Source organism: Neomonachus schauinslandi, chromosome 16 (genome assembly GCF_002201575.2).
Source record: "Neomonachus schauinslandi chromosome 16, ASM220157v2, whole genome shotgun sequence".
In the NCBI taxonomy this organism is placed as follows: domain Eukaryota; kingdom Metazoa; phylum Chordata; class Mammalia; order Carnivora; family Phocidae; genus Neomonachus; species Neomonachus schauinslandi.
The window spans coordinates 26040051-26064034 of NC_058418.1; the positions used below are offsets into that span (position 1 = coordinate 26040051).

The 23984-nt window shown below is 52.8% G+C and overlaps 1 protein-coding gene across 1 annotated transcript in view; it reads right to left on the reverse strand.

Annotated features, from left to right (window-relative positions):
• Nucleotides 1-23984, reverse strand: part of ZNF423 (zinc finger protein 423) — a 281922-nt gene that overhangs the window by 214421 nt on the left and 43517 nt on the right. The window contains exon 3 of the mRNA XM_021704842.1: nucleotides 16697-16897. Coding sequence (XP_021560517.1) covers nucleotides 16697-16897 — 201 coding nt within the window. The remainder of the gene's footprint in view (nucleotides 1-16696; nucleotides 16898-23984) is intronic.

Consider the following 23984-nt stretch of genomic DNA (forward strand, 5'->3'; position numbering starts at 1 on the left):
GGGAGTCTGCTTCTCCCTCTGACCCTCCCCCCTCTCATGTGCTCTCTCTCATTCTCTCTCTCTCAAATAAATAAATAAAATCTTTAAAAAAAAAAAATGTATGAGAGAGAATGGAATGCAAGAAAGGTTGGGCCCAGCAATGCCCCTTTCTCACTATCAGCCATGGAAAAAGTGCTCCTATAGGGAGACATGTACAAGAATGTTTACTACAGCCAACAATTAGAAACAACTTAACTGCCCATCACCAGGGGACCAGCTACATAAACCATGGCACATCCACGCTATATAATGCCATCATGCAGCAGTTAAAGAATAAGGGGGATCTATATACCAACATGCAAAACTCTCTAAGGCATAGTATTGGGGGGGGAACCCATTGCAGAATGATAGATCCAATATGGTATCATTTATTTTTTTAATAAAAAATCAATATGACATTGTTTCTATGGATACACATATACCATATTTCATCAAATCTAAGTCCCCAGGGGTTGTAAAAGGCACAACGACAGAGATGTTAAAGTGTGTCCTGGAACCTATGAAACGCAGTATTATGCAAATTTGGAGTCGAAGGTCTTGAAGTACGCCAGCCAAACTAGTGATTGCAAATTAACGTGGGGTGGGTGGTGGTGGGCAGGATGGAGACTTCAGCCTAATCTGCATCTGAAACTTTCACAAATGGAATACATTTATGTGTTAGTGCTATTTAATAATCTCTAAAAATGTTTTTTAACTAAAGAGCGAGGAAAGTCTCCTCCGCCCCTCACTGAAAGGTGAGGCGACGCTGAGAGCACTGGACGAGTCCATGAGTCACCGCAGAGACAGGGACTTTCCAGGGCGCTAGGCCAGGGTGGGGCTCGGGTGGGTGGGCGAGCGAGACACTCCAAGCTCCATGAAGAGGAGAAGGAAGCGCTTCTGAATGTCCAGTGGGGACGTGTCACGGAAAAAAGAAACAACAGGAAGGGAATTTGATTTGGGGAAAGAATTTGCAATCGACTCACAGACTAACACAAGGCTACTTGGGGGGCCCCAGGGCTGCCCCCCAAAACGGCTCCTTCATCTACCCTTGCTGCTCTCTGCAGAAGCTGCCTGGAAAGTCATAATGCCATCCTGAATGCATCACTCACAAGGGATCTCCTTGGACTCAAGCTTCTAATTCCGCCTTAATATCCAATTCTGTGTGTCAGGGAGAGCTGAACCTCGGCCTGCAGCAGGCGCGTCACCTTGCCTTGCGCACAAATAAAAATAGCTTTGGTGCTCGGAACACAGGTTCCCTTGCCTTATCCTCTGGGGGTCCCGGGAGCGGTGCAGCCAGCGAATGGAAACCATGCGCGGTATAAATACATAATGAACAAAGAGGCTCCTCAGAAGCATCCTTGACCTTCCTGCTTTCCTTGACTTCTCCCCTGCCATTGTCCCCAGTGAAGTCATAAATGGAATGACACCGTTGAGGGGGGTGACGGCCACAGAGTGCCTTCCTTGCCAATTTCTCCAGTAATTAAGCAGTAAATGGTGTTAATCGGAACGAGAGTCTATTCCGTTCTCCATTTATGCAAATAACAAAGTTTTGGCAGCTCAGACCGTGATTTGAACAGCTCTACCTGCCAGGAGCCAGGCCTCACATCTGACAGATCTGCTCCTCTGTTCCCATAATCTGCAGCCTGACGGAGCAAGACCGAGTCACAGACTAGTACCACGTCCCAGGGAAAGAGAACACCAAAAGCCAAAAGCCCCACGGCAACCTGACAAAGCCCCAAGCTCCAAGACAAACACGTAGCTCCAACGCCCCCAAACAAGTTCACACGGGAAAAGTTCTCCTTTTATAAACTGGGGTTCATCTCCAAAAGTTGACTTCTCAGCAGCACCCAAGCCGGCCCCCCAGGGGCAGGGGCGATGCAGAGGGCGCTGGTCATTGGCCCCTCCGGATCCACCCTCCTCCCTTCTCCACCCTGCTCTGTGTCCCAGGAAGGTGACCAACAGGCTCCTCTGCTTTGGGGCTCCTGTTAGGTTTAGCCCAGGGGTCCGGCAGAGACTGGAGGGTAGGAAGGGACAGAGTCGGGGTATTTATTCTCCTGGCATGCTCCCTGGCTTGTCGCAGGTTGCCTGTCACCAGGGAGCTCACAGCTACAGGGGCAGTCTTCTCCGGGTTCCAGCAAAAGCCCCTCCGTGTGCCCCATTACATTCTCCAACGTGGCCAGGAAATCCCGAAAATGCTCCCCCATCCCGGTTGGCCTCCCTTCGACCTACCCACCTCCGTAAAAAGGGCCCCTTATTAAATGCTCTTCAATTACCTCGTTTGAATGTACCATCTGTTTTCTGTTGGGACCCTGACTAAGGGGTATGTTTTAAACAATTTTTAAGTAAATGTGTCGACACAAGGTGTTTGTGAAGATGGTGATAAAAAGCCGTTAGAGGATGCGGTGTAAAATATGTCATCAGTAAGAGTGACACGAGATCAACAAAAAAACCAAAACCAAGATCAGTGGTGAGGGAAGTGGCCCGTGGCAAAGGTGGTCAGAGGGCAAAGCCTCCCTAGGTACCCACGCCCCTCCTGCCCCGGACTCCCCAGGCCCTTCCCTCTGTGACTCGGCACTTCTCCCTGCAGGTCTGCCACCCCCACCGTGGGGAGAACAAACCACCCTGGCTGGACCCCACGACATGCAGACACTCCACCGGTGCTCCTCAAATCCCACCCCGGGGACCTTCGGGTCTTCCCGTGCTCCCCGTGTGCACCCCAGGGTTTATTAGGCATTTGTCCATCTACCTCTTCATTACCCATCTCCCCTGCCAGAACAAAAGCTTCCCGAGGGCAGGGACCTGCTATATCCCTAACACCTACCGTGGCTTGGCACGTAATAGGGACTTCATAAAAAACTAGAGGTCCAGCATGCAAAACATCCCTATCCCCTGGAAGAGTGGCATACGTCCTCTGGTTTGTCTTATGGTCTCAGGGTGCAGGTGGGAAGAAGTTTCTGAGGCCAGGAAGGGAGGTGTGTGCTTGGTGGTACACCAAGGCGGCTCCTCTCCAGACAACGGGAGACTGTCCACAAGAATCCCTGGGCCTTAGCCAGCCACAGGAGTGACAAATGGAACAACCTGGCACCACGTCCGACAAAATCATTCAATAAATATTTCCCAAGCACCTACTATGTGCTAGGCCCGTGTTAGGCCAGAGACAGATACAGGCATGAGAAAGAGAGTACACCGCTGTTCCCAAGAGGGTCAACTTCTAATAACAAAGCCAAAAAAAAAAAAAAAAATCAAAAAGAAAATGGGAAATAAAAAGAATTACAAGAAAGGAAATCAAAGGGGACAATTTGACAGACGGTGAAGGAGAACTACTCAGGCTGGGGAGTGGGGGCGTCAAAGAGGGCCTCTCTGTGCAGGGGGCACTGGAGCTAAGCCCCACGGGGAAGCGAAGGGGAGATCCTCGTGCAAACCTGAAAGAGCATCCAGGTGGAGAGAAGAGGTGGAACAAAGGCCCTGGGGCAGGAATAATTAGTCTCGGGAGGAGGAACCCACGGGGAGTAGGAGAGGCAGGCCCGGGGCCGTGAAATGGATTCATCCTAAGTGCACCAGGAGAGGGGCAGAGTCAGGTGGAAGCAGCCCTGGGAACAGATGCTGGGAAGCAACTGGAAGGCCACAGACAGATGCCAACCGTCTCTCCTCCCCAGTCCCCCTACCCCCTGCCCTCCACCACCTTCTTGCCACCTCCTCATCACTCAGCCCCTGCCAGCCCTCCGAGGGGTCAGACCTGCTCCGGGAGATCTGGTCTTGTCACCCTCTGCCACTTGGCAGTGCTGACAACCACACAGCCAACCCCTAGGCCAGGACGGGACTTCGGGCATCCAGGGTGGCAGGGTGGCGGGGTGGGGGAGGGGCCCGGGGGGGGTGTGCTCCCGCCAGGCCAGTGGCCACGCCTCCCCACCGGCACAGCTGCCCCACAGCCCCAGTCTTCCCAGAGGACCCCCTCCCCAGAGCAATGATGTCATTCCCAAAGGCAGCCAAATTCTAGCCAGTCAACTCCAAAATAAAACTGTTTAACACAAAATGAAGCATTTTATAATCCCCTGTACATTTTTTCCCTAAGCTGGCACACACAGTGTTTAAAAACACTGCCAAAACACTCAACCAATAGTTCGGCTTTATTTTAGACCAGTGCCAAAGTTAAATTTCGGATTTCCTTGCTCCTTTCCCGGTCCGGAAACCCCCCGACCCGCACCCCCGGCCCCACCCCCACCCGCACCCGCACCCCCAGCCCCACCAAGCCTTCGCCGCAGCATCACAAGCAGTTGTTAACTCCCTCTCTAAGGCCAGGCCAGGCCGATCCCCTGCTGGCTGCACTCCTTGAACCACACGCCTGAGGCAGCAGGAGATAAATTTGGTTGATTTTTCATTTTGTTTGGGGATGGTCTTTATTTTCCTGTGTTTAGGGTGTCATTTGAGGGATGCCAATCACAGGATCTCAAGGTTCGGAGGAACCCCTCTCTCCATCAATCTTGGTGCTCGAAGGGACAGAACCAAGACCAATTCAAGGGGCCACAGGGACACCCACTCTGGCCCACATATGAAGAGCAACTTTGTATTTTGTTCTTGCTCCCCCTTGCTCCCCCACTGCTTTGATGCCCAGCTTCGACCAGATCTCCCACTGCTCAGCCCCGTCCAACCATACATTTTACCCAGAAGTGATAGTAAAGATACCAACCACTGGCTCACCTTCATAGGAGCAGATGGCCTCTGCACTGGCGGGACTGGCCATGCTCATCCCCACCCCTGAGGTCAGGTCACCTACTCTGGACTCTTTGGTCAAATAGCATAAGCTCCTTCCCTCTTTGGGCTGATGCTGCCTAACAGCATCCATCCCTCCCCCACCCCGTTCTTCTGCTAGCAGCACCCTGATTTCCTCTGGGGAACATCTCTGGGTCTGCCATTCAGAGCACTCCATTCTGCCTGAGCCAAAAGCCAACACAACATTCATCAGAGCCAGGAGATGCAGGAAGACTGGGTTCCAAAGCCTTCGCCAGGGTCCCTGGATGTAGCCGCACCTGAAGCTGGTGCTAACTACATCTGGATTTTCTAGTTACCTGAGCCACTAAATTCCCCTACTTGATTGAAGCAAAATAGGGTTGAGTTTTCTGATACCTGCCACCGAGAAGCCTAACTTCCCAAACTGCAAGCATGGCTTTGAGGACCGCCCCCCTCTCCATCTTCCCCTGAACCCCTCCCAGCCCCAGTCTCTACAGCAACACATAGGACTGAGCTCTTGCCTCCTCATCCTGCTTCTGCTGACACAGCCTCCGAGCACGCTAACCGTTTTGGCAGGGAACCCGCTATTTGTTTTCCCGCTCATACTGCTCACACGGGCCTTGGCCAGCACTCAGCTACACCACAGAGGGAACCAGGCGGTTCTATAGAACAAAATAACTACATGCAGGTCAGTTTAAGAATCTCGTGGCCAAAGCCTGCGAGGGGCTAGGTGCTATAAAAGGTAAGCTCCAGAAGGCCAGGAACTACTGTCCGTTTCACTCACTACTCTATCCCCTGTGTCTAAAATAGTTCCCAGCTCATAGTAGGTGCTTTATGAATGAATGAATACATACCAGGGGGTGCTGTGATTCTAAAGAACACATTTTTCTTCTGAGCAGTGGTTTGCTTTCTTCTTTTGGGCGCGGGGAGTTGTAGCCTAAGTAAGGGACACGGGAAGAGACCACCGATAGCTTTCAGCTCTAATAAAGGACTCTCGGAGAACAATACTTTCTAGTTGCCCCTTGTACCCCAAAACCAGGTCAGGATCCGGCTGGAGGCTATTCCGATCTTCACTGACAGGCATTTCTCAAAGCTTTTCAAACCTCAAATTGGAGGAAACCAAGATTGATTACTTGGGAAACACAACTGTCAGGTCTTTACGCCCAACAGATTGAGGAATCCACACACGCCTGCGGGAGAAAGCACCAGGGCCTCTCCGAGGGTTCCGGTCCCTGTGACCATCAGGGACAGGGGTAGCAGGCAGGAGCAAGGAGGGCTGGGCTAATGTAACTGTAGTCTTGACGGGAAAGGAACTGACCAGAGCGCCGCATAACTGACCCTGGGTTTGCTCAGTGACGCTGAGATTGGGGAGCCATATATGTATCCATTAGGGGAAAACACTTATTACTGAAATACCTATAGAACAAAGAAAAACATCTTGTTATTGCAACTTTGGAATACTTTATCTGTCCCCCTCCTTCCCCCCCTGAAGCTGATGGTGGGTGATGTGACTTGGGGTCACCCTGGGTTTCTCAGGAGCCGGCACAGCAGACTGATTTCATAGCTGCCCCTCCACACCATCTGGGCACCTGAGCCACTCAAGCCTCAAGGCCAGACCAACTCTCTCCAGCCAGGGTCCAAGGCCTGGACACGATGTCCCGGAGGCCCAATAGCCGGGGGATGCCACCAGGGCATGACTTGCTTCTCCCAGAACTCTGCCCCCAAAGGGCCAAGAGGCAGAGGATCAGGGAAAGAAGAGTGGGCCAGCTTCTGTGGGAGCCCCCAAGGGAGGAGCACAACTTCCACGAAGTTTATAAGAATTCAAGTGTCCAAGTCCCTCCTCCGCAAGAAGCAAACAAAAAGTCCAGTCCAAATGATGTGAGGTTTGTGGGTCCCACACCAGTCCCCTGTCCATCCTGGGAGCTGCACTGCCTCCCGGGTATTACCAGCCACCTCCTGGGGAAAGGGGGGTGCACTCACTAAGCTACCACCTCCCTGTGTGACCTTGGACAAGTCCTACCTCACTGAAGAGCCTGGCCCAGTCCAGGCTTTCAGACTGCCTGGGGGGCTCCGGGGCAGGCTGAGGGGGCGGGAGGAGAGATGTAGGCAGAGCTCAGAATCCGCAACACCCTTTAACAGAGCGCTCTACGTCTGCCTCCCTAAAATCCTGAGGTGAGATGGCTAGATTCCATCAAGAGCAAAGTGAATGGACTTGACCATCGATACTCGGCAATCTGGCATTTGATTCAACGACTGTATTCCTCCGTATTTGCCTGCACATCACGCCTTCCTCCTACAGAATACATCCTGGGAGCCCCCTCCCCAATTCTCAGTCCCCATGGTCTGTATGGAGGTGCCCTCGACTGCCACCACCCTGAGCTACTACGCATGTCTGTCTCCCCCGGCCTCGGGGACGCTTTCGGGGATGAGCCTTGGTCATGGCTACTCCGCTAGGAGTCAACCCCAGGACTCCTGTCCTGGCGACTGGAAAGAGGCTGTTCTTTCTCTGAGGCAGGAGGGTGGAATCCTGAACACCTGGGGATGGGGTTTGTAGACACAGCCTTGGAGCATGTCCCTGGAGGGTCATGCTTGAAGCCAGTCTTTCTTCTCAGTTCCCTGAGCCCATGAATCTGCATTTTTTTGCCGGTCAGCTGGAGTTGAGTATGCACATAGCACGTTAATTGAGGACCTACTATGTGCCAGGCAGCCCAAAGGATCATGGCGACTTCACTTTCCGGCTAGATTATACATTCCTTGTTAATAGAAACTCTCTTTCTCTCTCTCTCTCTCTCTCTGTCTCGCTCTCTCACAAACACACACACACACACACATGCAAACACAGCCCCAGGCTCACAGTAGGTATGGTATCACAACTTGCTGGCACGACATGTACCTTCTGGAAACTTCCAAGCTGAAATGGATGACAGCAGGCTGGACTCAGAAATAAACACGCAACCAGCCTGAAGGCCAGCTTGGGATTTGTCTTTTCCTCCCAAGACCTTGAGGTCCTGCTGGGTGTACATCCTGGCCCGAACAACAGGAAGCCAGCGGAAGGTTTGGCTGCTGCCAGGAAAGGAGAGGAAACCAGGATCCAGACTGGGCCAGTCCCGGGCCAGTCCTCATCACTCTCCCAAGGCCTCTTCAGGGTCCCCTCACTGAGGCTCATCCCAGGGGGTGTTTGCAGCAGACGCCTTCCCCGTGTCGGGCACCTCACCTGAATTCCACTCTGGCACACCCCGGACACAAAGGAACCCGCCCTTGGGCGCAATGATTCAGAAACCCATTGGGGTAGTCAGGCTAGCTGCGTGGGACAGAAGGAAAAGATCCTCTCCACTTTGGAGAGCCCTCAGAAACCTCAGAACACACGCATGGACACACCGTTGCCCGTGGAAACCAAGAGACATGTGGATTCTTCCCACCTTGATCCCTGACCTCTACACTGTTAGATGAGGTGTCCAATTTTTGGAGAGACCTACGGGCCCCACAACGTGATAGCAGCGTTCGCTCCACATAATCAAGTCAAGGGGGATACACTCTGTAAACCTGTGGGCCCCACGGGAGGTGAATAATCACACCAGCATCTGAAAAGCAACTCCCCTCCACATGACCACCAGAAGCCAGGGCACAGCCCGAGCCCAGAGAGAACCACGGTCCCAGGCAGCCTGCCGACTTCCCAGGCGCCTTCTGGTGGGGAACTCGGAGGGCAGGGAGCAGGCAATTTAGGGAAGGTTCTGATCTCACCACGGGCGGGGTAGACCCAGACCAGCTGGTGGCTCACCCTGCCCATCCGCTTTCCTCCAAAATGGCAGCACACTCACAGGACAGCACACACAGTCAGCATCCTCTTGGATACCCCCTCAGACGACATCTCTGTACGTGGAAGCATCTCTGATTTATTTATTTATTTAGAGAAAGCGAAAGCGAGGACACACATAAGCAGGGGTGGAGGGAGGGACAGAGGGAGAGAATCTCCAGCAGACTTCCCGCTCAGCGTGGAGCCTGGCGCGGGGCTGGATCCCATGACCCTGAGATCACGACCTGAGCCGAAACCGAGAGTCGGACGCTTAACCGACTGCACCACCCAGGTGCCCCTGGAAGCATCTTTTAAAGACCCTGGGAAAGCCAGCTATTTAAAGGCCACCCAGGGCACGTCACCTTACAAGTCACGGAATGCTTTTGTGAAGTGAATACCTTCTCCACTGCGTTACCTTTTATTTAAATAAACAGTTCCTACATCCCCAGCACCCAGAAGGGTCCCGACACATAGCACATGCTCAATACTTGCTCAATGAGTAAAGCATCTCTTCCTTCTCTAACTCCCCCTTCTGATGATTCATTCGTTGAAGACCTACTATGTCCAGGCACGGCTCATGGATTCTTTCTTTTTACAAGCTCATACCTGCCTAATTGCTGAAAGCTTTTCCCTCATGGAGGTTGTGGCTCCCTGGCAACAAGAGCAACAAACTTTTCTTGAGCACCTACTACGTGTTCTAGCTATAGGCCAACACTACCCTGGGGACAGAGAGGAGAACAAGCCCTGGCACCAAGGCATATGTCCTCACCAGCACAGTGGGCTTGTAAATATTTGCCAATCTGGTAGGTTAAAAATAATAGGTAGTTTCTTGTGGTCTAAATTTACAGTTCTCGGGGTGCCTGGGGGATTCAGACGGCTAAACGTCCAACTCTTGATTTTGGCTCAGGTCATGGTCTCAGGGTCGTGAGGTGGAGCCCCTCGTCGTCGGGTTCTGTGTGGAGTCTGCTTGAGATTCTCTCTCTCTCTCTCTCTCTCTCTCCCTCTGCCCCTCCCCCTGCCCCCACTCCCCCACTCCCACTCTCTCTCTCTCTCTTTCTCTCTCAAATGAATAAATAAATCTTTAAAACAAAGTTGACAGTTCTCCTCTTCTAAAGAAGGTTCCTTCCTCAATGTGTAAGATCTCATTAGTGTATCTCTTTCTGGTTCCACTTCTGTCCTTTGCGCACGGAAGATATTCAAAATATCTGAAGACCAGTGGGGCACCAACCGTTCCGAGCAGGGGCTGACCTCAGGCAGCCCAGACTTCGCCCTGCTTTCCTGTTGATTTATTGGTTCTTTTCTTAGTAGAGTTGGTAGGAGTTTCTTACACATCAAGGAAAAATATCTTTTGCCCGTGATATGTGTCTTTGGTTTGGTTTATTGTGGTTTTGGCTATGCAGAAATGTTTTATTTTTAGGTGGTCGAATATTTGTCTTTTGTTTTACGACTTTTGGGTTTACGGTTATATTTAGAAAAGGCTTCCCCACTCTGATCTCATCATATTCTTTAAAAACCCACTTATGTTTCCCTTTAGTATTTTCAAGTGTTCTTTCTCTGTTTAGATTTCTGATCCATTTGGGATTTGTTTTGGCTTTCGGAGGAGAGGGGATCCCATTTCCATTCTCCAGGATGGCTACAAGTCACCCCAATCCCGGTTACTGAGTGATCCATCTGTCCTCCATGGCAATGCAGTATACCTCTCTCATACACTACATTTCCAGTTCTGTTCACATCCCTTTCTGCTCTCTTTTCCGGGCCCTCATCCGTCCCACACCACTTAGATTCCTAGGGCTTCAGAATGTGTTTTAAAATCTGGTCTGGTGGGGCGCCTGGGTGGCTCAGTTGGTTAAGCGACTGCCTTCGGCTCAGGTCATGATCCTGGAGTCCCGGGATCGAGTCCCGCCTCGGTCTCCCTGCTCGGCAGGGAGTCTGCTTCTCCCTCTCCTGCTCCCCTCTCTTGTGCTCTTTCTCTCTCTCACTCTCTCTCTCAAATAAATAAATAAAATCTTTAAAAAAAAAAATCTGGTCTGGTTACCAGCCCTCCCCATCGCTCCTCTTGTTCAGAATTCTCCTTCCTCTCCCTGCATGCCTCTTTTCCTGATGAACTTTAGAATCAGCTCGTCCATTTCTAAACAAATCCCATTGTTACTTTCCCGGGCTAAGTAAAGTTAACAGGTTCATCCAGGGGAAATTGACCTATTTACGATATCGAATCTTTCCACCCAAGAAGAGTCTGCCTCCTCATTTAGTGAAGTCTCTTCTGTGTCCCTCCATAGTTGATGTTGCTGGTTTGTTTGTCCTCTCCAAACATTTGAAAGGGGCTTCCTGGGTCTGTTGCCTGGTCTTTATACATTCTCTGACTACCGTGAGCAGGATCCTTCTTTGCTCCACGTTTTCTAGCTGGATGCCGTTTGCATGCAGGAAAGCTCTTGATGCAGGGGTATTAATTGTGCTCCAGCCCCCAGGCCTTTTGCACTGCGGGACGCCGGCTGACACCAAGGCGCAGCGCATGCTCCCCGGGGGCAGAAGGAAGCGGCGCCCAGCACATGTGCACTTGGCACTGCACTGCCCGGCGGCTGCCCGTGCCAACTCCACTCTGTCCAAACGGAACCAGTACGAGGGGCGCCCCAGGCAGTAAGGCAGGGAGGGCTCCCAGCCATGCTGTCGGAGCAAGAAAGGGCCTGAGCCTGCACACAAAGGCAAGATCCCGCCAGCCGGCAGGCAGGAAGGAGGCTGGCAAAGGTGCCAACCTTCCCGCCAGCCCCAGCCCTGTAATGAGGGCCCACAGGTCACTCCGGTCACAGCTGAACAAACCAGGGTGTAATTAACTTTCCACCCGGCTTTTTACACAGCAGCATTTCACCTTGGCCAGAAAAGGCAGGTCTGCCTTTCCGAAGGGGCTGGGGAAACACTCCTCGGTCCCAGTCCTCAGGAAGTGGGGGGCAGCCGAAGGGGGAGCAGCAAAATTAACCCACAGGGAGCTCATTTTTTTTGCTGTTGCTATTTGAACAAATCTCTCTCCGTCCCCATCTTTTTTTTTTTTTTAAGTTGAGCATTCAAAAAAGCCATGTCTGTCTGGAATTTAGCTGGAAATCGTTCACTGTCCCTGGTCTATGTTCTCTGTGTGAGCTGTTCAGACCTCGAATCTTAGCTCAAGCTCTCTAACCTTCAGCAAGATCCCCTCACTCTCTGAGCCTCAGCTGCCCGATGTGTAAAATGGGGATGAATGGTGAAAAATGGGATCTCCCTGCTGAGACCGTTAGGAGGACTAGGTGGGATCATTCCTTCATCCAACAAGCACGTATTAAGCACCACTGTGTGCCAGGCACTGGGCTAGGGCATAACAGGAAACAAAACGTACATGGCTCTTGCCCTCGTGAAGCTCAACAGTAGTGGGAGAGACCGGCGATGGACACATTAAAAACTATCACAGAGGGGCGCCTGGGTGGCTCAGTCAGTTAAGCGTGTGCCTTCAGCTCAGGTCATGATCCCAGAGTCCTGGGATCGAGCCCCACGTCGGGTTCCCTGCTCGGTGCAGAGTCTGCTTCTCCTTCTCCCTCTGCCTCTGGCCCTCCCCACCACTCATTCATTCTCTCTCTCTCTCAAATAAATAAACTCTTAAAAAAAAAAAAAACTATTGCAGAATAACCACAGAATCTGACCCGTGTTATGCACTGTGTCGGGGGTGGGACTGTGGGGACAGCAATCAGGGAGGCTGTGGCCCACATGTGGAGCCCTGGGGGGTGGGGGGGTGGCAGGGACCCCGTGTGCTTCAAGGATGCCTCTCTGTGCCCAGTGAGGAGCCTGGTCTGCGTCGGAGATCACGGAATGGTGCCTGGAGGAAGAAACCAATGCTTGGCTTCAACCTGGTCCTGAAGACAATTTCTATTCTACAGAGCAAGTACCTGGATGGGCCCAGAGTTAGAAACCTCAGTCTTTCTAAAGAGACTCCATCTGCCTACCTCTCCCTACCTACGATGAAAACCCAAATCACACCAGTGGTGCGCCTTTAGCAAAGAGGCTAGAGATCTCCAAAAGCTGTCGGGTGCTCCGGCCCTGGGGACCTGCCATATTCCATGACTGGCACAGTGCACATCCCTGCTGACAGCCCAGGCCCGACATGAGGAGGAACGTCCCTACGAGAGTAGGATCTAAAGCATTATAACAGCACAGATCCAGCACCCAAACGTCTTCGGGCACTTAGCCTCATTAATTTGGGCCAAAGTAGCAGTCAGTCTAAATCAGAGAGTCTCCTGAAAAGGTAGTCTTCGTACCAGAAAGCCGTAAAACATTCCACCTGAGTCCAGACTGAAGGTCCACAGCTGACCTGCTTCAGTGAGCACATAAAAAATTGGAATCAGCCCCTGGGTAAATCAAACCTCCCGTACCTGCTTCTATGGTGCCCCAGGAAGTTCCCAGAGATACTTTCTAAAGCAACCGAAGTCCTCTGGGCTTCCAGAAGATGATGAAAAACACCCCCTGCCACCACTTACAGGGTCCACACGTGCTTGGCCAACACTTCACAGACTGGGTCAACGTAAACTTCAGCTCACTCCCTGTTCTGACATCGTTCCAGTTCGCGGAGCCCGAAGTAAGGGGGACTTTCCATCATCAGTTCAGAGAGCCACCAAATGCTCTGGCCATTGCCTCATCTGGGGCCCACATATGATGCTCCATGAGGCACAGACAAGCCCGTCACAGGCATCAAGTCAGCCTTTGTCCACTCTGTTGTAGAAATCCTCATCTCCTGGTGGACCAGTCTAAATTTAATATTTTTGTAGTATATGGACACAGGACCTGCAACCCAAGCTTCATCTGCTTGAGTGCTGCTGATAATGGAGAAGATCATGTTGCAGCATGGGAATCCATTCAGAAAACGTTCAGTAACAAATGCAGAATGCAAAATTGCATATGCCGCCGACGCCAAGCCTGTAAACATGTCACCCTGTGGGCCGGGTCTGGAGGAGAACAAGGAGGAATCAGCTCCTGGGGATGTGAGTATCCACAGAGCGGACGGCTCTGGGCTTATCTCATTTCGGGTCCTGAGGATGCAACATTTGATGCCTTGTGCGTTTAAGGCTGGTTTCTCCTCAGACACGAATGAGAGACAGCGATAATGAGAAAGACAGAGAGAGAAAGAGGGCTGGCTTCTGAAGTCCACGCTTCAACAGCCTCTTCTGGCCCCAGCCGAACCCCTCCCACGAAGGGACAATGGAGAGGGGGCCTTCTTAAGCTCCAGAATCTCTGCAGGTGAGGGCTCCTCAGGGCAGAGTTCAGGGGCCTTCCTCCCTCCGCATGTCCCCAATGCCATCCTGGCAGGAAGTCACCCCGCTTCCGTGGGGAGCTTCCCACCACCTCGGAAAATCTCCAAACCTCAGCGACTCTCCCAGATTCTGATGGAACGAGGCACTGCCCCATGCCCACCCCAACGGCCACAGAAAAACACAGAAAGAGCCAAGAGGTCACCCTCTTAAAGCAGTTTTCTGAAAGAACCACATTCAAGATGGCGCCCCACAAACACACCCCACCCCCCCGGGACACACCTGCTTGGTGAGGGGTGTGCAGTCTCCACATTCCGGCAGTGACTGCCCCCAGCAGGGGATGAGTGGGGACGAGTGTTGTTCACACCCAAGGCCTAATTCCGATGCCAGGAGGAGTGGACAGCGGGATTGACAGGTGGTGCTGCCCTTGGGCCCCAAATTCTCAAAAGCAGAGAGGGCCCCCCGCCTTCCCTCCAAAAAAGACTTGTTTCTTCCCTCAGAAACATCTGCTGAGCACCCAGAGCCCGCCCAGCCTCAGCAGAGCGTGGCCCTCTCTGAAATGGTCTTTGTCGGGCTGTTGAGGGTCCACCTTTCCCTCCGGGGTGACAGAGTGGCCACACTGCCCACCTGCTTCGTCCCTAGTCCAGCGGCTGGATGGCCAATGGTGAGCATCCAGCAGCCCCCTGAGCCTGGCCTGGGAGGACCTGCTATTGCATTTTGGCGCCAGTTTCAAGTTTTTAAAGCAGAAGCCAATTTTCATATATCTTGTGCTAAAGCCCAATATATAAAAGACTTTTTAATGTGGTCAGCTCTGACTGGTGTGGGTATCAGAGCCCCCTCAGTCAGACAGGCCCCAATGCTCACCCCAATAGTTCCAGAAACATCTCTGGGGACACAGTAGGAAACCACTGCAGATCAGAGAGTGTGTAGGCGGCCGAGGTAGGGACCTGCTTTGAATAATATGCACACAATTCCCAGTGGTTTATCCTGTCATTGGGTAATCCTCAGAACCTAAGACCTGGGGGAACATCGTTCCTGACATTTTACTTCCATGTCAGGGAGACTCTCCAGACTGGGTCACACCTTTACTGGGCGGTAATGAATTTCTCAGGGATGCTATTAGGCAAGGTCGTTTCCCATACTCCTTTAAGGAATTTCTGACTCCCTTCCGATGCTCCAGGGCTTGGGGATTCCTGGCTCCCACGTCCCCATGGAGGTCGTTAGTGGGGTCCTACTAGGAAGCAGGCAGGAGTGTCGGTGGCTGAAGGCCCTGCAGACAGAGTTACCATGATGTCAGCCAGGCTGCAGCTCTGGAGAGAAGACAAAGCCACTGGGAAAAGAGGCCTGCCCAGGACCGAAGGCACAATTTAGCTACTATTTCCAGCAAAACACCCCGATATTCGGCCTCAAAGCCTCACACTGGTCCTTCGCCACCTGGAAACATCACCATTCTCGAAAGTGTGGAGAGAGACAAGAGAATCTCCTTGGTTCTGGAGAACTGAGTGGTGCTGGGCATGGGGCCTCACTCCAAGAGCCGCAGAGACTCAACGCAGCATCACTTCGCAGGAGTCCTGAGGGGGCCTGGGCTGATGCTAGGCGAGCCCCACGGGTTCTTTTACACTCCGAAAATAAAGAGAATCACTTTTAATTAGAAGATCAATTCATTGATTGTTTTCCAAGTCAGGGACAATATTTCATTCCCGTTAACGTTAGGATTCCACCTCAGTTCTGGGCTAAATCAAGAAATAAACAGGCCATCTACTATTTTCTCGAGCAGAATGAGAGTATACAGCCCAGGTCCTGGAGAGGTCCTGGCTCGGCCACCAAATCCCTAGGTGCCCTTGGTCAATCACCACCCCCTCTCATGCCTCAATATTTCCCCTCGGGAAAATGAGGGGCCTGAAAAGCCAACCCCATATGTCCCTCCAGTTCTGATCCTAAGCTTGGCCATCACCTCTGCCTGTGGTTGAAATTGCACAAATTCCAAATGACTGGGATTTGGTTTCCTGAGCCCCCCAAAAGTCCAAAACTGGGAGAATCCTCTCAGGACAACTGTTTCTGGTTAATTCTTCTCCCCGCAAACCGGCATCTGCAGACTTGCATCAACGGCCACCGTGGAGAGAGATGTCGGACCACAGATGCTCTGGACTCCCCGCTCGGGGCCTGAAATTGTGTCAGCCCCTTGCCCCTGTAAGCATGGCTGCCACACTCCCAGGCAAGACACAGGCCCCCATTCTCCCACTCCATCCACCCCATAGGACCCAGACGCACAAACATACATGACTCATGACGTCTTAAATCGCTCCTGTAAAACTGTGGCCTTGGCCCCCTTCTCTGACGCTGCCAGGACACAGGAAACAGGGCCATAGTCAGGTTTGGCAGAACAGCTCCCAGCCAGCCCTCTCCTGCTCAGAGAAGCAGGAGGCTGAGCACAGAGGTGGAACCAGGTCCCTTTCTGCATGGGCTCTTGTTGGCCTTTGAAATTCCCCCCATCCCACTGAAGCCCAGCCTCCGAGCTCACTCCTTCACGCAGCTTTCCACACTTAAGCTACTTAACTTTGCACTAACGACCTCTTAATTGCTGGGTTTCCAAAAGGCCTTGCAGAGATCCAGGGTGCAGACCCTCCGGGCTTGGGCCCACATTCTAGAGATGGCGGTTTTGGGGGAGGCAGCAACGGGGTGCTTCCCCCAAATCCCTGCCTGCCAGAAAGCTGTTGCTTTTATTTTTAATTTTATTTAAAAGGCGGATACAGGGTACCCAAGACACCACAATAAAATGACATTAACTGTAAAATTACATTATTAATTCTTTAATCTCACTTGAGGCTTCAAGCTGTTGCTATGTCCAATTATCCGTATAACCACCTGTCAGAATCCCGGCGCTATTTAGCATTACCTCCAGGACAGCGGTGGGCCCGGTGGTCCGTCAGGTCTGCCAGACACTCGAAGTCCTGCTGACAGTGATCGCAGGTGTAAATTGACTCATCCTCCATGTCTTCATCGTCCTCATTTCTCTCCTCTTGACTTGTCACGCTGTTCCTGTCTTCCAGCGCACGGCTGGTTTTCCGATCACACTCAGGCTCTCCTTCCAGGCCTCCTGCCAACAGGAAGAATACAATCCATGTCAGCTGACGGGGTCTTGGGAAAGGGTTTTAAAAGAATCGTCCAGCATTTATTAAGATACATTTAATTACTCTACCTCCCAGGGTCCATTATTCTTGACACCTCTCAGTATATTAATATATGGGGGGGTTTTTTGTAGCGTGTGGTGCCATAATTCTCAACTAGGTTCTTTCATTCTTGGTGCAAATCTTCTAGGGGGATTTCCTGTCATCTTCCCCCTGCGCATGGATGCTGGGGGTCGTGACCCATCACGGAGGTGAAAATGCCTTTGCATTTTGACTCCTGAAAACCCAATTCTCTTACACATTTCTCCAGAGCCTCCATCAGCTGCTCCTGATGCACCTAAACGTTTCGTTTCCCGCCCCCCCCCACCCACAAAGCCTTGCAATTTAACAGCAAGGGAGATCTCTTAGCCAAGTTCACCGTCCACACGGCATGCCTCCCAATGTGGCGATGTTGGCTCAGTTCTTGGCAAAGACGTCCTGATCCTGGAATCAAGGAAGCACGTGTGTTTGTAAGACCACGGATAGTCAAATCACAAGGTAAACTGCATCTGAGCCCTCACTCATGCCCTGGGATCAGCCTAGAAGGTGAGAACCAGTTTTGGAATCATTCAACCAATTTCTGTAAAAATAAATCACCTATTCTGTGCTTAGCACTATGCAGACAAGTGGCTAAACTGTACAGAAAAGTGAGTTAAGGCTCATGATAATGATGCCTTGCGTTTCACGTAGTGTTCCACATGCTTTTTCAAAGCCCCAATTATATATGCACAGCCCCATTTCCCAGGCTTACACATGCTAGAGCTAAGAGGGAGCTCACACCATCATGCGGCCCTGCCCCTGCCCACAGAGAGGGGCAGCCTTGTTATTCCCACTTCATAGGTGAGGCACCTGACACCCAGGTAAGGGGACACGATATCCTCAGCACCCGACAGACGTTTAACTCGACATCCTGACTCGTCTACTGCACTTCCCCACACGGCTGGGGGAAATGGAGCACAGCCTCAATCTGAGAAATTAAGAGGACACATCAAGAACTTGTAAATCAAAGTGCAAAAAAAGCACGGTAAATATAACACAGAGAATATATCGGTAATCCCCATAAATGTCAGTGGATTAAACTTCCTCATTGAAGTACAGAGATTCAAACCGGAAAATCCAAGAGCGTGTTACGTCGTCCACGGTCTGTCCTGGGAAACAATCTACCCATCCAGAAATTAGCACTGATGTGAACTAAGGAGAGAAATCTCTATCACGTGGAAGGGCGCTGATGCAAACACACACACACAGGTAAGGAGGCGTGTGTGCCAGCACGCGTGCACAGATGCGTGTCACATACAACCCTGCAGTTACAGCAAAAACCTTCAGCACACAACCTTTAAACCCCCGAGGACCAGTCACCAAAGCAAGAAAGAGAAACGAGGCAAAGAATGCATTCGATTCGAGGTGGAAGCCACAGTCCTATAAATATTTCAATTTAGAAACTGATAATGTTATACGGGCTCTATTTCTCCCACCTGCACAAAACACGCACTTCCAAGCACCCGACATCAAGAACCTGCGAACACAAATCAGCTCATCGGAGAGCCAGCTGCCGCCTTCCGTGGCGGGGAATGTGGCATGACACGCTGCTTGCTTGCAACTGCTCGGAGGCAGTAAAAATCAATGCTTCCATTTGTGGCCCATCAAAACATCTCTCTTCTTACCAATTAAGGGATGTACAATTTTTAGGTTCTCTTATTATCAGAACACGCCAACCCCCGGCAATACAGAAATCCCATTAAAAGCCAGGCAGCATATTTATCTCAGGAAATCTGATCGGCTGCTGCCGTGGCGACAAGAAATAGAAAGCAAAGAAATGAGAAATATCATTTGGAGCCTTCAATATTATAAGTCATCACACAGCCACGGTTACGCAGTCAAGCGCCCGTCTCTGAAATTCCTAGTTTACAGTCTCTTTCCTTAAAAAAAAAAATGTTCTGGGTGTGAGGGAGGGAAAGAACCATCGTTCCAGCTTTATCTACTAGACGAACTCTCCAGATAATAAGTTACATTCAGCATCACACTTGTGCTACTTTACTTAACACACAATTTAATAGACATATTTAAATTATCCCCTTGTTCCTTTTTTTTTTTTTTTGCCATATTTACTTGGCAGCACTTTCCATAATAGCTCATCTAATCCACAACTGGAACCACAAACATTACAATGCATTTGATCTCTTTAAATCTGGTACATCCTGTTGACTCAGGAGTAGATAAATCAGGATGTCAACTCTTGGGTTTTTATAAGGCAAAAACCCATAAAGTCATCCAAGAGTATAAATCTGTTTTAAGGAACTGTCACCTCCCCTGCCACTGTCTACTAATGGGAAGGCAAGGTGGCTGCGCACAAAGGGGCAGGGGAGGGGAGGCGGGCAAAGGTGGGGGACCCCCATCCTCTGAGGTCCCAGGGGGTCACACGGCCAGCCAGCCTGCCCTCGGGAAGCCAGAGAGAAAAAAGACAAGCGGCCCGAGAGAAAAGACCAGCGGCCTGAAGAAGTTGGAGATCAGGACCCCCCTGAAGACCCAGTATTCAGTATCCTGCATCAGCAAAATCAGAACCTCAAAACAGGAAGCCCTCCATCCGGCTCCAGCTTTACTCCCTACAACGCGCTTTCATTGCCCTCAGGCTCTGAACCTCACACAAGGGGAAAAGAGTAAATGGTGCTCTTTTTCCATTTGCAGATGAGGAAACAGAGGCTCTAGGGGGTCATCCAAAGCTGACGTTAAGCAGCACGCCCTTCCCCCAGGCCTGGGGCCTCTTGGAGCCCTAAGCTCTCCAAGGCCCGGGAGGGGAAAGCCCTGAGGGTGATGTCTCCCCTGGAGCACCCTTGGGGTCTCCTCATTCTCAGGCCCTCCTACAGCAGCTACTCAGGAAGCCTGGGGGATTGAGTGAATGGACCTTCCCCCCTTCCATCGATCCAGCTCTCACTAGTCAGGGGTGGCCCTGCCCATCCCAGGTCCTGCCTTCATCCAGCCCTGTGAGTCCTTGCCTGAGTGAGCACAGAGAAGGCAAGAGCTCGAGGCCGCCACCAGCCCTGAGTCCCCATCCCAGGTGCTGCTTCGAGCTTCTGACACTGTGATCTCTGGGCCTGAACACCGGGGGACCCACTGGTCTCTCCAACCATCCTGCCCGCCCGGAGGAAGCAAAGTCAGCAGGCTGAGGAGCTCATTCTTCTCCATGCAGGCCTCTGGAGCTCGGAAGGACTTCCCAAAAACAGGCCCTGGAGCCTTTCCCTCCCTCGGCTCTACCCCAGTCCTCCCAGGGCTGCCTGGGAAGGCCGGAGCTGAGCGGTGGTGAATAGGGACCTCTCCCTAAGGTCACCGAGCCCGTGGACAAAGCTCCCCACCTCCCCAGCCTCACGCTCCCCACTGGACAACTCACAGCCTCGTTGTTCTCCGACGTGCACACCTCTGCGCATGCCGATGTGCACTTGGGCACTCCTTTGGCCAGGAGCTCGCCAAGAGCAACTCCCCTTTCTGGAGCACCTGCTGCCTGCCAGGAACCTTCTGTGAGGACACTGGTGCAAAGCAAGGCACAGTTGTGTCTGAAGCAAAACCACCCTGCTACACGGCCTCGCCACAGTGGAGACTCGATGAAAAACTGTTGAGGGATCTGTAAACCCTTCACAGTCACATGTAGGATCCTTGTCCCGGGCCCGAAGGTCCAGTAAGGGCTCTGCTGACCTCACTGACTTTATCACTTGCCCCGCAGCCACACAGACCTTCTTCCAGTCCCTTCGATCGCAAGTTTGTTCCACCAAGGGCTCCACACTCTTGTTCCCCCGGGACTCTTCCCCCAGCTAACGGGGCTCCCTACAGGCCTGAGCGCCAATGTCACGCGGATGCCCAGCACTCCTACCCCATAGTGCCTTTTCCCTTTGCCGCCAGTGCCTCTGGCATAGTGTTCACTCACGCTTTGGTAGGTTAACTTTCTTCCTCCCCGCCTCCCTGTGGCACCCTGCATTTTCCAAAGACAGCAGCAGCAACACCTCCCTCCCACACACTCTTCTGTAGTGAGACCCGCACTCGCCCATCAGGAAGAGGGATCTAATTCCCCTGCACAATTGCCCTCTGGCCTGGCTGGCCGCAGTGACTCCCTTGACATTAGAATGTAACGGAAGCAATGTTCTGGGATTTCTGAGGCTAGGTCGGAAGGATTGCAGCTTCCACGGGGTCTCCTGGTCTCTTGGGACACTACCTAGTAGTACCCGGCTGCCATACCATGAGAAGCCCAAGCCACATGGAGACAGTGTAGTTGCTCCAGTGGACAGCACCAGCAGAGCCCCCAGCCGTACCAACCGCCAGCCGTGGGAGTGCGCCATCTTGGACATCCAACCCAGACGAGCCTTCAGATGACAGCAGATTCAACTCACTCGGCAACTACATGAAAAATGCCAAGTGGGACCCCAACCAAGTCCACTCAGCCCACAGAGCTATGTGAAATAATAATCACTGCTTTACGCCATTGAGTTTTGGGGTGGTTTTTTATAGAGCAATAGACAGCGGGGATGCTCCCCAACGAGACCACAAGCTCCATGAGGGCAGGAGCTCTGTTTGTGCTCAGTACCATCTCCCCAGCCCCTGGTACAGACAGAACACACAGCGGGGGGCTCAGTCAATGCTCAACTGAATGAAAAGATTGGTTTCAAAGAAACATGTCTCCGAATATCAGTACAAGCGATGATAAGTATTATTAGGTTGAACCACATGAAGTTGCCATCTTCGTGGGTCAAAGAAGTCGAATATTGGCCACCCCAAACGGTTCAGCCTAATGTAAGATGGGGCCACTCTGTCCCGCCAGCTTCTTTCTCAAAGCAGGAGGAAGAGGATACACCTGGACTGGTGGACCCCATGGCACCACCTGCATACATCCCACAGTCCCTGAGCCCAAGATACGGGTTTGCCGAACTTTCTATGAGCGAAGAGAGGAGTAACACAACCCTCCTGATTCACCACTTTTCATTAGAAAGCCGTGCATTGCCCCACCCCAGGCCTAAGCAGCCTCACGGACCCACTGCCCACGAGCAAGGGCTTTCATTCAAGATGATAATCTGAGCAGGCCAGTGGGACCCTACAGAAAGGGTGTGCAGCAAGAGACACTGAGCGAGAAAAGTGGGCCTCTGTCCTCTTGAGGGAAGAGGCAGTAGAAACCGAGTCAGGGATAGAAGGAGGCGGCTCGGCCTACCCCCCTCCCGACCCCCACACCCTGGGTGGTGCTGACCACAGGAGGAGCAGTTTCTGGCACTGTCCTACACTCGCGTCCCGTGTCCTCATCACAGCCACCCTATGCAAAAGGTAGGGTCGGCATCCCCACTCTGCAGACGGGGAGGCCAAGACTCAGGACCACACACAGGTCACACACACTGGGAAGGGCAGAGGTTGGCCTCCTGATGACAGATCTCGGCTCCTAACCACTGCCTGGGAGAGCCAAAAAGGGGACGTCTGTGAAAGGGCCGAGCAAGGGACAGTTGGCTGAGCCTGGTGCCAGGAGAAAGGGAAAGGAGATCAGCCCCAGAGGGGCGGGGGCAGGCTGCCCGCAGGCCACCAGGTCTGGGAACTGAACATTTCCTACCTTCTCAGCGAGGCTTCTGGAGCTCATGAGTCAGGGCTGGTGGGGCCTCACCACTCCCAAGGGCCGGAGGAGGGAGGCTCAGTCTGCGAACCCCGGTGAGGGTCTCTTCCCTCTGGCCCCAGCGCCCAGCCAGCGCGAGAGCCAGCAGGGACCTCAGTGAGAAGGCTGCTCCTTCTCTTCCTGGGAGGGACCATGGGGGTCCCTCCCCTTACCAGCGAGGAGCCCCGGGCACCCTGAGATCCAACCAGGGACCACCGGGGGTCCCACCTCTGGGGCCCCAGGGCTGAGTATCTGCCCAGTGGAGGCCAGAAGCCGGGAGAAGGCCCATAAGCCCAGGATAGAGAAAACAAGGGCAGAGCTCGAGAGGCGTGAGATATACCAGTGCCAATAATCACACACGGTCATTCATTCTTTCCTTCATTCATCCCGCAAACATGTGCGGAGTATCTGCTGAGTGCCAGGCCTAACACGCACACCTTTGCTACCACATACAGGGTAGGGTGCTCCCCGGCCTTATTCATTTCGGGTGCCTCAAAGCCCACACAAAGCCTGGCCCAGAAGGGCGCTCAACAAATACGGGCTTGGTGAATGAGCGAATATATGAATCCATGAATGCCGAAAGGGAGGTACAGGTGGGAAGGGCCGGCGGCCTGGGCCCGCGTCAGTCAGGGGCCCAGCTCCCAGTCTTAGCTGCAGTACCCCCACCACGCCCCATGGGTGACCCTGAGCAAGTCCCTTCCCTGCCTGACACTGACTTTGTATCGTCAGTAAAGAGCCTGCTGGTGAGAGACACGACAGGTGGAGGTGAGGCTCACCCGAACGGATGGCCGTGGATGCAAGGACTCCGTGTGAGGCCGGGAGCCCTGTGGGGCCTAGAGGAGCCCAGAGGAGGCTGGGGCAGGGCAGGCGGGAAGAGGCAAAGGTGCAGGGCAAGGGTGCAGGGCAGCGGGGAGCAGAGAGCAACGCAGAAGCCGGGAACGGTGCCTGGGGATGGTGGGGAGGCCCCTGGAGGACCAGAGAGCCCCCACCGCTGCCCCCCACCACTTCTCATCTCCTCTCCCAAGCAGACTCTGATGGGTGGCGGCACCACCCCCCCCCCACCCCAGCACAAATCAGAACCGCTGGACAGTGAATTCGAGGTGCGTCCGGGGCTCGGCCGGGGAGCCCCGCTGTACAGGAAGTGCAGGGCAAGGCCGTGCAGGGGTCCAGCGGGGCTGACGGGGCCAAGCTGCTGCAGGAAAGGCTCTCATCGAGCGAGCACACACACCAGCGGCAGGCAGCCAGAGTCACGCTGCAGGGACTGTCGGGACGACGGACAAAGAACGGAAAAGAATCACAGACTGCAGAGCCAACCCGTCCGGGTTCAAATCCACATGCCACCACCTCACAGCTGGGGGACCTTGGACAAGTCCCTTACCCCCTCGGAGAACAATCTGAACAAG